General features: G+C 47.7%; 5 protein-coding genes and 1 non-coding gene across 6 annotated transcripts; 5 read left to right on the top strand and 1 right to left on the bottom strand.

Moving 5' to 3' along the window:
* Positions 1 to 1,782: 1,782 nt before the first annotated feature.
* Positions 1,783 to 2,568, top strand: ASPGLDRAFT_37351 (uncharacterized protein; the record flags this gene model as incomplete). The annotated part of the gene is made up of 2 exons (XM_022544806.1): positions 1,783 to 2,436; positions 2,494 to 2,568. The coding sequence occupies 2 exons, from the start codon at positions 1,783 to 1,785 to the stop codon at positions 2,566 to 2,568; spliced, it is 729 nt and encodes a 242-aa protein (XP_022398732.1).
* Positions 2,569 to 3,295: 727 nt separating this feature from the next.
* On the top strand, positions 3,296 to 4,566 carry ASPGLDRAFT_49429 (DUF846 domain-containing protein). Its single transcript, XM_022547105.1, has 3 exons — positions 3,296 to 3,672; positions 3,750 to 4,036; positions 4,098 to 4,566. Exons 1-3 carry the CDS (start codon positions 3,536 to 3,538, stop codon positions 4,244 to 4,246), a joined length of 573 nt encoding a protein of 190 aa, XP_022398731.1. The 5' UTR covers positions 3,296 to 3,535; the 3' UTR covers positions 4,247 to 4,566.
* A 390-nt stretch (positions 4,567 to 4,956) lies between these two features.
* ASPGLDRAFT_59589 (uncharacterized protein) lies at positions 4,957 to 6,224 on the top strand (the record flags this gene model as incomplete). Its single annotated transcript, XM_022548384.1, has 4 exons — positions 4,957 to 5,076; positions 5,135 to 5,182; positions 5,237 to 5,470; positions 5,528 to 6,224. The coding sequence occupies 4 exons, from the start codon at positions 4,957 to 4,959 to the stop codon at positions 6,176 to 6,178; spliced, it is 1,053 nt and encodes a 350-aa protein (XP_022398730.1). The 3' UTR covers positions 6,179 to 6,224.
* A 1,827-nt stretch (positions 6,225 to 8,051) lies between these two features.
* On the top strand, positions 8,052 to 10,001 carry ASPGLDRAFT_560427 (putative zinc knuckle transcription factor (CnjB)). The gene is made up of 8 exons (XM_022548169.1): positions 8,052 to 8,292; positions 8,354 to 8,452; positions 8,513 to 8,720; positions 8,786 to 8,933; positions 9,002 to 9,078; positions 9,142 to 9,202; positions 9,267 to 9,415; positions 9,489 to 10,001. The coding sequence occupies exons 1-8, from the start codon at positions 8,173 to 8,175 to the stop codon at positions 9,827 to 9,829; spliced, it is 1,203 nt and encodes a 400-aa protein (XP_022398729.1). The 5' UTR covers positions 8,052 to 8,172; the 3' UTR covers positions 9,830 to 10,001.
* A 1,039-nt stretch (positions 10,002 to 11,040) lies between these two features.
* Positions 11,041 to 13,257, top strand: ASPGLDRAFT_49425 (sugar porter family MFS transporter). The gene is made up of 4 exons (XM_022547104.1): positions 11,041 to 11,392; positions 11,451 to 11,639; positions 11,693 to 12,632; positions 12,684 to 13,257. Exons 1-4 carry the CDS (start codon positions 11,239 to 11,241, stop codon positions 12,982 to 12,984), a joined length of 1,584 nt encoding a protein of 527 aa, XP_022398728.1. The 5' UTR covers positions 11,041 to 11,238; the 3' UTR covers positions 12,985 to 13,257.
* A 1,663-nt stretch (positions 13,258 to 14,920) lies between these two features.
* Positions 14,921 to 14,992, bottom strand: ASPGLDRAFT_t118. Its single transcript has one exon. It is a non-coding gene; the product is annotated as a tRNA-Ala (tRNA).
* Positions 14,993 to 15,059: the final 67 nt, after the last annotated feature.

Raw genomic sequence — 15,059 nt, 5'->3', positions numbered from 1 at the left:
AACTAGAAAGGTAACCAATGCTTTATTGACGAAGACAATCGCGAAGAACTCAACTAAGTACAGGAATGAGTGTCCTTATATATCCTTCGCTTCCTACCATTTCGTATACCATTTGTGGTAGGACCGTGGTCGCGATATACCATTCTGTATACCATTCATGGTCGATAGATGGTAGGAGATCACGTGACTTCTCCTTTGAATATCAGCTAGGATCCTTGTCCCCTTCTGCATTTCCATCATAATATATCATCCAATGATTCTGCCTTGACTCCCCGCATATTCACGTGAGACTGATGTGGCTAGGTCTGTAACAGCTATAACAGTTACATCCGCAGTAAAGCAGTGCTGTAGTTCCCTCCACAATTAGGAGGTTTAAATAAGAAGACACTCGTGCAACACAGGAAAACCCCTGCATTCTTAGGGGAAAAAAAAAAAAAAAAAAAAAAAAAAAAAAAAAAAAAAAAAAAAAAAAGGGTAACATGCCACCTTTAAGACATAGGCAAAACTGTGGCCCTTCCATAGTATTTCCTTATAAAAGTCCAAGTAAAAGAAAATGCCCAAATGATTGTAAGCAACCTAAAGAAAAAGAAAAGTTTGGATCAGGCATCAACCAACCGGCTATCAACTTTCCTGCGAACTGACCCTAGTCGACGTCTCTATGCCCCGAAGCGAGCGTTGACGGATCAAGAGCCGGAACCAAAGGCAAAAAGAGGTAGCCCAAATTTTAAAAAATACACTCAAAGTGTTCCAGTATTGGATATCAAGCCGCTGCAAGGAGGTGCAACGCCGCTGCAAAAAAGAAGTGTCCAATCCATGGGAATGATATCAGGTAATATTCAAGATAAAGCAGGCAGATTTGGGACACTTTGCGCACACCAAGGATGATACATTCTTGGAGATGATAGTTAAAGATATCAAAGTTCATGGTGAAGACTGGCTATCCAAGCTCACTGCAGCTTCTCACAAGAATATTGTCACCTTCCAACAAGCGCTATATCACAATAATGTGATTTGCATCTTTTATGAAGTGCTAGATGTGTCACTTGCACAGACATTTGCAACACCATTGGGCCAGTTGAAGCATACGAAATTGCGGCTTTCTGCTGTGAAATCCTGATGGGAATCAAGTACATTCACAAAAAGCTGAAAATTGTACACGGTGACATCAATACTGAAAACATCCTCTTGTCGACAGATGGGTCTGTGAAAATAGGTATAAAACATTATAGGTGTCTATTGTCATTCTAAGCTAATATAGCCAATCAGCAAATATCGGAACTAGTATGTTGAGAGATATAAATCACAAAGAAGCCCAAAGGGATGTGCAGTCTCTAGGTCTCATCATACTTGAGTGCCTCGAACCATGCACTTCCCTTATGAAAGGAGACGCCTTGGTTATGGACGGCTGAAATCCATCTCTGGTAAAATTCCAGAAATCCACCAAGATAAAAACAGCACAAGAATTATTGCAGGTAGGTCCTTTGAAGCAACAATGTGACGGCTTGACATCTTGACGTCGCCAATACGGCTCGACACTACGTATAAGACTAATAATGACAGACGACACCGACATGAGTAGAAGTTCCAGATGCTTATAGCCCTATATATGACTCGCGCGAGAGTTAGGAACGAAACAGGTGGAGCTTGTTGAAGGAGTGATAGACAAAAAGCCTTGTTGCTCTTTTTAGAATAAATATATATCAAAAATCAGCACCCAAGAAAAACATGTCTTTTTCACGCGTCAATCGACCGATAGGGGCCTCCTGGCACCTATAAACCACCATGGAGGCACAGAGACTCCGTGGTGGTGGTATATCGCACGCGTCACACCCCGGAACGGGCAACGTGGCCTCCCAGCTCGCGGAAACACAAGATATGCCAGTTACCCCAACGCCAACCCGTTGGCGATCCGGGAACGTGATGCAGCTTGTACTTAATGATAGCAGCACAGATAGTGTGAACATGGATGAAAATGAAGGCCAGGAGCGCTGGCAACCTGGGGGCTCCAGCAGGCCCCCCGGCCGGGCCAGCGAGGCCAGAAGTGGAATCAGACAACGAAAAATTCTACAAAAGTCATTTATTGGCAAGCCAAGGCATCAAACTTCCCTGCTAAACGTGAGCAAACACGCCCAGGTGCTGGTGGGGGCTTTGGAAGCAGTCCAGACACAACAACAAGAAGTGTACCAGATGGTCCAGGAACAGGTACAGGCACACCTGGCAGAAGAGCTGTCCAACTGGAGAGCAGAGCAGCAAGTTCACGAAGGAATGTATATGGAGCGGATCACAAAGCTGGAATTGGAAGTCAGTAAGCTTCGCACAGAGCTTACAGAGGCCCGGCGCACCATCCAGCAGCCTGAACCGGTGAGGCAGAACACACCGGCAATTGATACCCAACCAAACCGGGTAAACAAACATGACGACAACCAGAACCCCAAGGTGAGGGAAGTGAGCCAACAATCAAGGCAGGAACCGAGATTTGCAGATACTAGGTAGCCTAACGACGAGAATATCGAATCTGGGGAAGAAGAAGAAAAGGAAATCTATCTAGGCGATGAACGGTCTTTATAGACATTTGTGTGGTGCGGCTTAAGCCCTTGTTTGCCCATATTGCTTGTATGGCATCGTTTGATATGTTGGCGCTGTTTGTCTGGCGTTGAGCCGTCACACAGACTGAGCATCTTGGGTTTTCCTAAGAAGGAAATAAAGGGGAGGAGGAACAAAGGAGAGAGAGAGTGGGGGAAAGAGGAAAAGGGGGGAAGCCAGAAGTGAGCCTAGTGGTTCCCAGGTTTGATGCATTTAGCATCCTAATGGCGTTTGCAGATGGTTGTATAGAAAAGTGACTTTCCCAGCCAATCTGCATATGCAGTGAATCCTGCCTTTTTGGTCAGGATGTCTGCTACTGGTTGTTGGCCCCATGGATGTGCCGCTGCTTTGCGACCCTCTCGGCAGAAATAGAAGTGGGAGGGTTCCTTTCTATGGCCGCATGAGCAGGTCAGTAAGGCATCTTCATGTTTAAAGCGCTCATGGTACTCTGCGAAGTCACCATGGCCGCTCCTGGCAGCTAGGAGGCGACCCAGAGCTGGTCGGAGAAGATGTAGCTCCGGTGGCCGCTTCTCTAGGCTTATTCCAAGGTCCCTGTATCGTTATAGTTTAGCTAGGTGACAGGCAGTTCCGATCTGCCCGTCGTATGTCCCGCACCGGGACCAGGGCTTTTCCGCTTCCGAGGCTCCCAAGGATGCGTGGAAAAGACCCGAACCTCGACGTAAAATAGAAACACACACACACCCAATCCAATCAACTATCCTTGCCCACTAAAAGCTCGCCAACGTGAGATTGGTTGCCTCAGGAGACTTATTTGCATATGAATATTCTGCCGCCATTCACCGCCTGTCCGCGCGTAGAGACACGCAGTCATAGCCGTGGCCCGTCCCGCCAAAGATCACGATCACTGGCTTACTGGAATTCGAGATCAAGAGCTGGTCTCCTCAGTAGCTCGTTTTGTCATTCTATATAAGTCCCTATTGCCCGCACCGTCATGGATCAAGTACAACCACAACAAGGCGACCTTAACTGGCGCCTCAGCGCCCATCCGATTACTCTCATATGCTTCCTGGTGTTTCGCATCGGGGCGCTTTTGATGTATTTATTCGGAGTGCTTTTTATCAAGGATTTGTACGTGCATGCCTCGTGGCCCACGGGACATGGGAAATTCCCCGAGTGAAAGTGAGCTAGTACTAACTGCGATACAGTATCCTCGTTTTCATCTTCACGCTTCTCCTCCTCTCCGCCGATTTCTACTACCTCAAAAACATCGCCGGTCGTCGCCTTGTCGGGCTCCGTTGGTGGAACGAAGTGAACGTCACATCCGGTGATTCGCACATGGTCTTCGAATCGTCCGACCCCAATACCCGCACCATTGCTGCGACGGATAAGCGGTTCTTCTGGCTTAGTCTGTACGTGGCGCCTACGCTTTGGGTGGGATTGGCGATTCTGGCGATTATCAAGTTAAGCAGTGTTATCTGGCTCAGTTTAGTGGGTAAGTTGGCTGCGGTCCGAACCGGCCTCTGGGTTCTATACGCGATGCTAACTTGTTATAGCGATTGCCCTGGTTTTGACGATTACGAACACCGTTGCCTTCTCCCGGTGCGATCGATTCAGTCAGGCTTCGACATATGCTACTAGCGCTTTTGGGGGGTCGATTGTGAATAATTTGGCGGGGGGTCTGCTGGGCAGACTCTTCAAATAAACTGTCTTTTCGCTTTTCCGGCGCAGTATGGTGGATGATCGTCATTCTTGACAGCTTGGAGGTATTGCGTTAGGGATGTACTAGTGCTGATGCGTGGGCTGGATGGATGAGCTGTACTATCTTACTATACTAACAGGAAGTCTTGTTTTAATATGAATGCACTGGATGGATTCTACTGCTTGCCACAGAATATATACTGTTGGATGTGAGTTATCTCTCTCCATGGGGGACTTCTCTACGTGCAATGACATCCTTGCGAACTTTGAGGGCAGCAGCATTTACTTTACAATTAACTGATTCAAGGCTGTCAAATTGCGAGAAATCAAATTCAAATAGTAAATTGTTGAATTTATCATATGGCCAATGAGTATTAAAAAAGAAAGCAAACAGTTCCGTCTCGTCGGTAGTCTCTCTGGACTGACATTGGTTCTTTTCTTCTGTTTGCAGGGCACCTTCCTCTCTCTCTCTCTCTCTCTCTCTCTCTCTTCTTTTCCTTCCCCTACCCTACACTCCACCGATTCTATCTCCTCACAAGCTTTCCATCTACATTTTCCATTGATGTGAATTGATCGTTGCAATCTCAAGTGTTTACTTCGTGTCAATATCCTCAGGGCTTCTCGAGGCCATCGGGATTGCAAGGTACCCTATACGCCCATGCCACATACTTTCTCATCTAATTCCTCCTAGGTCATACGTCGAACTGCAACATCATGTCGATCAAACGAAGAAGACGCCTTTCAAACAACAGCCGATGGACAGAGGAGGAAAGGAACAATCTCTGGCGCCTGCGTCAACAGAACCTGGGGATCAATTGGGAGGAGTTCAACGATGTGAGTCGTTTGTCCATCCTCTTTCTGTTTCTCTGGACTTGTCTTCTGACTGTTCAAGCGCTTCTTTCCTCTTCGTACCAAGGCGGCTCTCACGAAGGCTTATTCGGTGAGTTGACTGAGCTACATCTGTGGTTATGGTGGCTTACTTACTCTTCTTAAGGATTTGAAAATACAACGCACGTCCAGCAACTCCAATGACGTTTCCCAAAACAACAAACGCAAGAACCCCGCCGGAGAGGCGATGAAGCCGAAACGACGACTGAGCGCTTTTGTTGTGTCCGATGAAGAGTCCAAATCTGTCTCACTGACAGAAGAGAGTGATATTGGAGACAGTGATACCGAAGATTCTGACGCTGGAGATATCCCTTACGACGATGGTTTGTCGAGACAGACAGTAAGTTGGCCCTTTTGCTGCTGTACCTGAGTCTACGGCTAATGTTGGTCACTCTAGCTCTATAGACCACCACCCTCGAACCCCCCCAATCGTAACTCCAGCGCTCTCTCGATCGTGAAGGCTCCCCGGTTCACCGCTAAAAGAACGGGTCCCAGTCGTCTTCCAGCAGCAAAGTCGACGAATCCCGCGATAAGGCCCGTCAAAGTCCAGAACTCATCTAACGGCGGTACTGCGGCTGCTCCATCTGCCACTAGGACTAAACGTACTCAGATCCTACCGGCCAATTCAAAACCGACTCATGGTCCTGGACCACAACCCACATCTACCAAGAGCACGAATCAACCTGCTGCGGACGCTGCACCAGATGTCACTGATGAATCATACACACTGCTCTCCCGAAGCTTCCACTATGCAGCCAATATCTTCGCACAGTATCCGCAGGTGACAGCTCGAGCAGAGAAAGCAGAGAAAGAAAACGCAGAGAAAGACAGACTCATCAAAGAGCTGCAGTCGTCACACGAAGCCGAAGTGTCTGAGTTGCGAGATCGCTTGGTCACTCAGAATAAGATGCTGAGTGAGCAGGTAGCTGTGATTGAACGCTTCCAGATGCGACTCAAGGCAAGTGAAAACCAAGCAAGTCATGTTCAGAATCTGGAACGCGAGTTGGCAGGATTGAAAAGGGACCTTTACTCCGAAGCTCAAGATTGAAAGCCTCTACAGGGAAGACTAATACGTATTATACTAAGCAACACACCTTATTTCACGCTATATATCACGATTTATATGTCAATATATATCATTTGTTTTTAAGTTTAGATTATTTAATGAAAGATTGAAGATTGTTTCTCTACTGTCCGGGTTCTCATGTATTTATATAGACTGCTACGCAAAGCAAACTCTGTGGACTGAAGATGATGACCATGGGGTTTAACACGAAACGATCACAAGTGACATGAATCCTTCATTATCGAAATGATTCCACATGTAATTCTTTGCGGGGAAGTTTTTTTTTTGCTTTTTTCGTTGTTTTCATCAACGTCCGTTTGTCGGGTGTTTGTATGGATTGAATTTGTATTCTCGAACCTTTTACATTCTCGTTTTTTGTACAAAACGAATGAAATCGCCTATAGAAGAATAGCAATAAGAGAAACAATGAGAGCACTTAATACGAAGTTTCACTTGCAGAAGAACGCAGAGAACTAGAGTACATTTCGCTGCGGGAAGCTCAGATAGGGCTGCATCCGTACAGCGCAGAAAACCAAGCAGCTCAACTATCGTGTGTATGGAACAATTCTACACAAGCAATAAAGAATTCTACTTTGTCAAGCCACATGGGTATATTCAGGCAAGTTGCAGATAATCTTCAATGGCATTGACACCCGCAACGCCAACCTCCCGTGGGGAGCAAATGAATCATTCACTGCTGGACCTCCATTTTTTCTCCCTCCACTTTTATGTGTTTATTTTCTTTTCTCTTTCTTCTTCTTCTTCTTTTTCTTCTTCTTCTTCCCTCTTCCATCTCTCTTCATCCTCCACCCCACCTTTCCCCTTTTTCTTTTCCCTCCTTCTCTATCCCCCGCGAGAGACCTCTTTCTCATTCTCAAAGAGCAGGACGTTTGGTCTCTGCTTGCTACTGGTAATTGAGCTTCTCTTTTTATTCTTTTCGAGCACGAGAGGGGCTGGAAATTGAGCTCAGTCTCGTTTCCAGCGCTTTTCGAATTCACTCGCGCCCAAGAACACGTCAATTCCACTGCCTGGTTTTCTCTCTGTTTCTTTCTTCTTCTCGTGTCTTTTCCTTTCTTCTTCCTCTTCGTCTTCTCCAGTTCTCCAAACTGACACTTTTGCGTCTTGATACTTAGAAAACCTGAATTCCCATCCTTTCTTCGATCGTTTCTAAGAAAACACACATCCCCAAGATGTCTGTATGGGGATCCGGCGAGGCAGCCGGTGCCTGGGACTCCGGTGCGTGCAGATCCTGGTCATCTAGAGCCGTCTGACACGAACAACACGCGTCTCTTCTACGTGCTCTCGTGCCCCCAAAGACTTTGTCCTCCTCTTGGCCGTCGTCTTACTGACAGTGTCTAGGTGACGCCGGCTTCGGTGGCGAAGACAACTTCAACAGCAACGGCTTCGATGGCGGTGATAGTGGATTTGATGCCGCTGGTGACGGTGGCGCGGGAGGTGATAACAATTGCCGCAAGTAAGTTCCTGTACTGTTCCTCGTCTGTACTCAGCTAATAAAATCAAACAGCTGTGGTGGTGAGGGCCACTTTGCCCGCGAGTGTCCTGAGCCTCGTAAGATGGGCGCTTGCTTCAACTGCGGTGAAGAAGGGTAAGTGGCCTGTCTGTCTGCTCAAATATTCACGGTTACTGAGCAGCATTACAGTCACAGCAAGGTCGACTGTCCTCAGCCTCGCAAGAGCGGAGCTTGCTTCAACTGTGGCGAAGAAGGGTAAGTGACACCTTGTCTGCTTGTTTCTTCACAGTTGCTGAGCATCACAACAGTCATAGCAAGGCCGAATGTACCAAGCCTCGCGTGTTCAAGGGACCCTGCCGTATCTGCGAGAAGGAAGGACATCCCGCTGCCGAGTGCCCTGAACGGCCTCCTGACGTGTGCAAGAACTGTAAACAAGAGGGTAGGTGCTTGGAGCAATGTGGCTTTGATAAATATAAGACTAACTTCCTCGACAGGCCACAGGACTATGGAGTGCACGGAGAACCGCAAATTCGATTTAAACGGTATTCCGGACAAGCTCCCCGAAGAGGCGTGGGCTGCAATGAAGGCGGCTAGTGACGATAAGGATTTGGGAGAGTTTCGCGAGGTAAGTCAAATGTTCTTCTCGCTTGTTTATGTCCAGTTTAGATTTGATTGACCGTAAACAGGCTTTCAAGGTCTACTCCAAGGCGGCTCCCCAGGCCACCCTTGTGGACATCGAGAAGAAAATGCGTGAAGAGGATTTCAACATTTACCTCATCGCTATGGTTAGTTGCCAATCATATCCTATTGCTCTCTCGGAAGAATAGTACTGATTCGTGGCACAGGAGAAACCGATCGGCGATATTATGTGCCTGATTAGCCTTCAGGGTAAGCTGAACTGCAAGTATGTGGTCGGCTTCTACTACAACCCGAAGCCACAGCGAGCGGCACTCCGTGAGCGTTGGCCCGCCTCTACCGAGGACAACCTGGCCCGTCTTGAGGACGCTGGTCTCCCTTACGATCGTCAGATCCCGAAATGTATCAACTGTGGTGGTAAGCAAACAAGCGTACCCAATGAAGAAAAACGATGACGAAAGATGCTGATACGGACAAATAAGAAATGGGTCACATTTCGCGCAGCTGCAAGGAAGAGCGTACTGAGCGCGAGCGAGTCGAGGTGAAGTGTGTCAACTGTAGTGCCGTCGGCCACCGTGCCCGTGACTGCCCCGATCCGCGTCGCGATAAGTTCGCTTGCCGTAACTGCGGGTAAGTTACTTGTCCTATAGCAGACGCCCGTGCTACATCACGTATGCAGAGTTGCTAATAACGCACAGGTCTCCCGAGCACAAGGCGTCGGAGTGCCCTAACCCTCGTACGGCCGAAGGAGTCGAATGCCGACGCTGCAATGAGAGTAAGCCGGAACTTTGACATGCTTCTTTACACCGTCCATGGTACTAATAACCTTGTTTACTAGCCGGACACTTTGCAAAGGATTGTCCTCAGGCCAGTGCGCCCCGGACCTGCCGCAACTGTGGGTAAGTGTCGTGTGTCACCTATGAGCGATGACGAAAGAGCACTCCCTAAACTGACCGGGCACAGATCGGAGGACCACATGGCGAGAGACTGCGATAAGCCGCGCGACGTTTCCACTGTGACGTGCCGCAACTGCGATGAGGTCGGTCACTTCAGCACTGACTGCCCGAAGCCACGCGATTATTCCAGGGTCAAATGCAACAACTGTGGTGAGAGTAAGTGTTTATTGGTCCCTGCATTCTATCAGAAAAAGGAAAAAAGACCAGAGCTGACCACGGAATAATGTAGTGGGCCACACGATACGCCGGTGCCCCGCCGAGAACTCGGAAGAGTCTGACTTGATGGGCGGCACGGACAACTACAACAACGGAGGCGATGACGTTGGCGCTGATGCTGGCGGCGGATGGGGTGCTTCCGAAGAAGCGGCCGGCTGGGAAAAAAAAAAAAAAAAAAAAAAAAAAAAAAAAAAAACCATGACTCGTTTCTTCTCCCCGCGACAAATGCCGGAACTTGGAACGGCTTCAGCCGTGTGGGAGGGGGAAGAGAGAGAGCAAAGAAACGCCACTGAAGCGAAACGAACGGAGGACTTCCGTTGGCTGGCTCGCTCTTCCCTGCGAAATACGGAATAATTCCAAGTATACCTGGCTTGGTACTACTACGACTCTGGGACTTTTTTTTTTTCGTTCGTTTTTCGTTACTTGTTTTGTTCTTTTGTTGCATTTGGTCGAACGGGGGAGCCGGCAGTCGGAGGGATTTCTCTTTCTCTTTTTCTTAGTATGATTTTCTTTTTCTCGGACGGAACTGGGATGAACGGTCGGTAACGGGGACCTAACACGGGATTAGGATCCTGTTCAACGACGGTTTGACCTGTCTGTGTGGTTGATGGAGGGAGGGGGAAGGACAACCCCGTTTCGCTAGCTCGTGAAGATTGACCAGCGTGCAATAATACTGAATAAAAGTTGTCTATTTGATGCTATTCGCTAGGATGTAACCGTGTAGATGTAGCATGATGGAAAGGGTGTAGTAGTGGAGTAGGCTCGGGAGTCTCCGAATGCGTACGCGAGCCGAGGAAGGGAAAATACGGGGAAGAGGGGTCGTGCCCACTACTACTTAGCGATGTCGTTTTGGGGTACGATACCTTGGATACGAGAACAAGGTCACATTCAACACTTGCAAGTATAAAGAGTGCGTGATAGTAGATGTCAAGGTGGTAATCAGGGGGATTATGCTTCTAGAAGGCTGTGTGCTGCGTAAGATTTCGCCGCTGTACGACTCGTGCCTATCCGGGGGATTCTGACTCTTCCGGGATACCAGAATAGGTAAGCCGAGAGACATGGATCCTTGGAGAGTTGGATGTTTGGGTTAATTAATTGGGTATGGTATGACTTGGGGTGTGAGGATGTGGCCCTTGGGATGGTTTGTGATTTTGAATTCCTTCTTTGTATACTATGTAAAAATAAATTCTGCATTTTAATGTATGCTATTATCCATACAGATATACAGGTATGTAGACTAAATACATTGTATACGAAGAGTAGAGACATACAATTACTCCGTGGATATCCCCAGATTCTTCTCCAGATCTCCTTATGGCCCACAAAAATGACCGCATCCGCTCACTCCACACTCTCCGCAAGCACGTGAGTTCCCCGGACGTCATCTAGTTAGTGTAGTGGTATCCAGAAGTGAGAGATTATACAAAAAAAGGCAAAATAGGCTAAAATGTCGGCTGCTCTCCGATCGGCATATCCCAAATAGGACAAGCCTGGAAAGATGCATACAAGGCTTCATAAAACCAGCGGCGCCTCTTCGTCGCATATTCGCTTGCTTGCTTTCTTTTTCTCACTCACTGTTCTCCTTTTCCTTGCCAATCCCTTATTCTTATGTCTCTCATGACGCTCAATTCTTTATAGTATACACTTTGATGAATCCTCAATATTCTCCGGCACTACACATCGACTAATTCATTATGGGCGGTGGTCAATACTTGGGTCTGAAGGGCAATGCCCTCCAGATTGCCATTGGTGTTATTGCCGGCATGGATTTTTTGCTCTTTGGTTACGATCAGGGTGTGACCGGTGGTTTGTTGAATCTGGAGTCGTTCATCAGCGTCTTTCCTTCTATCGCAACCACCGGAGCCGAGTATGGGGATCTTTCTGGTCCGGAGAAGAGCGCTCGCTCGACGGAGCAGGGCAAGTCTCTTTTCCACCATTCTAACAAGCAAATTGCTAACTGGGAGGTATTCTATAGGAATCGTTGTCGCCGCTTATAACTTGGGATGTTTCGCCGGTTCAATCCCCACAATCTGGATCGGAAATTGGCTTGGACGGCGCAAGACCATCTTCCTCGGTTCGTTTATCATGGTTATCGGCGCGATTCTACAGTGTACCGCCTACCATCTGCCTCAGTTAATCGTTGGTCGTATTGTCACCGGTCTCGGTATGTCGCCGGCTTCCTCGTATCGTCTTCCGCAAACAAGGCTAATAGTGTAGGAAATGGAATGAATACATCTACCGTGCCAACATGGCAATCCGAATGCTGCAAGTCCAACCGTCGCGGTCAAATGGTCATGATCGAAGGCGCCATGATCACCCTGGGTATCACCATCAGTTACTGGATCGACTTTGGTCTTCTCTTCGCCGACCCGAACCCCGTGGCCTGGCGCTTCCCGCTGGCCTTCCAGATCTTCTTCGCCCTTATCATTCTGGCGTTTGTCATGTTCCTTCCTGAGTCGCCTCGCTGGCTCGTGCTCAGTGGCCGCGAACATGATGCTCAGGAGGTACTCACGGCGTTGTTGGATGATACCCCAGACTCGACCCTGGTACAGAACGAGCTCATTGCCATCAAGGCTACCGTCCTTGAGATGTCCAAGGGCTCGTTTAGCGACATGTTTACCATGACCGAAGACCGTCATTTACATCGTACCATGTTGGCCTACGTCAATCAGATGTTCCAGCAAATCTCAGGGATCAACCTGATTACCTACTATATCCCCAAACTACTCGAGGACCAAGTCGGAATGGATCCAGTTACATCCCGCTTAATCTCCGCCTGTAACGGCACTGAATACTTCCTCGCCTCCCTAATCGCCATCTTCACCATTGAGAAATTCGGACGTCGCACGCTCATGCTTTTCGGTGCTGCCGGGATGTCCCTTTCCATGGTCGTCCTCGCCATCACCTCATCCATCGCCAATACCCCGGCGAACATCGTCTGCTGTGTGTTCCTGTTTGTCTTTAACACCTTCTTCGGTATCGGTTGGCTTGGTATGACCTGGCTATACCCGGCAGAAATCGTGCCGCTAAAGATTCGTGCTCCGGCCAACGCATTGGCGACTTCGTCCAATTGGATCTTCAACTTCCTCGTTGTCATGATTACTCCAGTGGCTTTTGACAACATTGGTTACCAGACCTATATAATTTTCGCAGTCATGTAAGTCCATGCCCTCACTTATAGACTCTATATCCATACTAACTCAACCAGCAACGCCTTCATCTTCCCCGTCACCTACTTCTTCTACCCCGAAACCACCCGCCGCTCCCTCGAAGAAATGGACCGCATCTTCCGCAAAACCACCAGCGTCTTCAATCTCGTCCGCACCGCCCGCGATGAACCACACATGTACGGCAAGAAAGGCGAGCTCCTCCACACCGTCGACGACGTCGAAGATGCTGCCGTACACGCCGCGCGCCAAGTCAGCATCGCTGGTGGGACGCACAAGGAGCACCGCGAACATATCGAGAATGAGAAGTTTGAGGGAGATGGTAGTTCGGATCGTTCATAAACGGGTTGTTTTTTTTTTTTTTTTTTTGCTGCTATGTTTGGATGTGATGTTTTACGAGACCCATGTTTTTATTACTGGATTGGTTATGGTGGTCTTTTGGGACGTATATAGCTGGATATTTGGTGTTTGTTATAAATATACCTATTTGATTGTGCAATTTTGGGCTTGGGTGTTTCATTGCATGCATAGACTCCGACTTGGTGAAGATGCTGGTTGCGATTTGAGCTATTCACAGCAGTGTATACAGAGTAAATTAAATGTTTACTGCTCAAGAATAGACTCCAGGGAGATTATTCCAAATCAATCGCACTCAATCTTCCTCCATAAAGCCGCTTTCTCGCCAATGGTATTGTGGTGGAATCATCAACCAAATACCACCGACATGCTACATGGCGCCTGATTTATGAGACAACATGGCACCAGGGAATATCACAGTGGACTAGGGCTACCCAGTCCCTTATACTAGAGATTGAGAGGCCTTGTGGGACCCGGTACTTCATCAACAGGGACCAGAGACCTCTATGAGTATGTATTGCTAAGTTCCTTTTTGGCATGACCTTAGCTAATATTCAGATAGGGGGAGCTCGTTCGTGCTCTTGGAAAGATGTCCGTTTGTCTTCTCTGCGCAATTATCTAGCAAGAACTCTTTCACCCACAATATGAATCAATACGCTTCCAATTGAACGAGATAAATAACCATTATTATCGACCTTAAGCCGTATAAATGGCATACGAACCATTATGGTGCTCACTGGCTTCTCAGAATAAACGCCGTCGATCACCTTTATCATGTCAATGTCGTGGCTTACTTTAACGCGGACAAGGCGTTGCTTATAATGTCCGAACGTTTACACAAGCCATACGAAGCCCTCATAAGATGGCGACAACTCACTCCACCAGACAAGAGGCAATGGACATGTATAATCCGCTAGATATGCTGCATGCTATGGCTTGCATATTTAAAACAATGAGGGTACGAGTAGCCCCGGGAAGCGTGACCCTAAAGCCACGTTTTCCCGGGTCTACGGAGGGCCCGGACAATACTTTCAGATCAAATATCACGTTTTCGACATCATAGAAGCAGACACAACTTATCGAAGGTCTGTTAAATAGGTGGAAGCGCAACTGGTGTCATTCCATTTATACTTTCGGACCGCCCCTGAACATCCACGAAAGCCTGCGTTCCGATATAGTTTGCAGTCAATGACTACGAGTCAGTCCCAGACTTAACTTTCTCGCAACACAAACGACGCTCATGCCGAGGAATATGATATAAAACACTCATGAGGTAGCCACTGAAAATTACAAAGAATGCGCACATCGAAATGATGGAAATAAAGCCACGCAGTCAGCTAAATATACTGAGTTCATGGCTTTGCCATTGCATGACACAAGCATCCTAGTACCGGAGGCTTTCGGGACAAACGCCCTCGAAATTGCGCTATTCGTCAGTGAAACTAGTGGCAGATCATCTTTCGCGAATGGATTCGACGTTCACGGTCATCGAAATTACATTGTGGGAACTATGCGCGGCCAAACGCGAGATTCCTATTGCCCTCAAGAGGCCCGGAAGATGGCCATTTTGAACATTCCACTTATTACCCCGACGCTGAGGCGAAATGTGTTAGGCATTAATGATAGTAATTTATTGCCTTCATTTAACCAAAATGTCTACGATGATCCTAGACGGACTAGCTACGGGTTGTTTAATCCATTTGTACAGTGCAACAGTTATGGCATTTATCCAAGAATAGAACCCTCAACATAACCGGTCACTGCCTTCACTCTGTAGCTATAGATATCTGTATCTACTCAAGTGCATAACATTTGCTCAACGTTCACCAACCCCCGTTCAGCTCACCTTCGACCAATTCGTTCCAGTTTCCAAAAACAAATGTAAAAATAAATAAATAAAATAAAAAATTTATAAAAAAAATGGACTCGCGGGGAATCGAACCCCGGACCACCCCCATGCTAAGGGGGTATTATACCACTAAACCACAAGCCCATATATACTTTGCTCTCCCGGGCTAAGAATATATGAGGCAGGATAGTCAGCCTCAGGCAGAATCAAT

This window comes from Aspergillus glaucus (assembly GCF_001890805.1).
Source record: "Aspergillus glaucus CBS 516.65 unplaced genomic scaffold ASPGLscaffold_16, whole genome shotgun sequence".
NCBI classification, from domain to species: domain Eukaryota; kingdom Fungi; phylum Ascomycota; class Eurotiomycetes; order Eurotiales; family Aspergillaceae; genus Aspergillus; species Aspergillus glaucus.
This window is presented reverse-complemented; position numbering and strand designations above follow the sequence as displayed.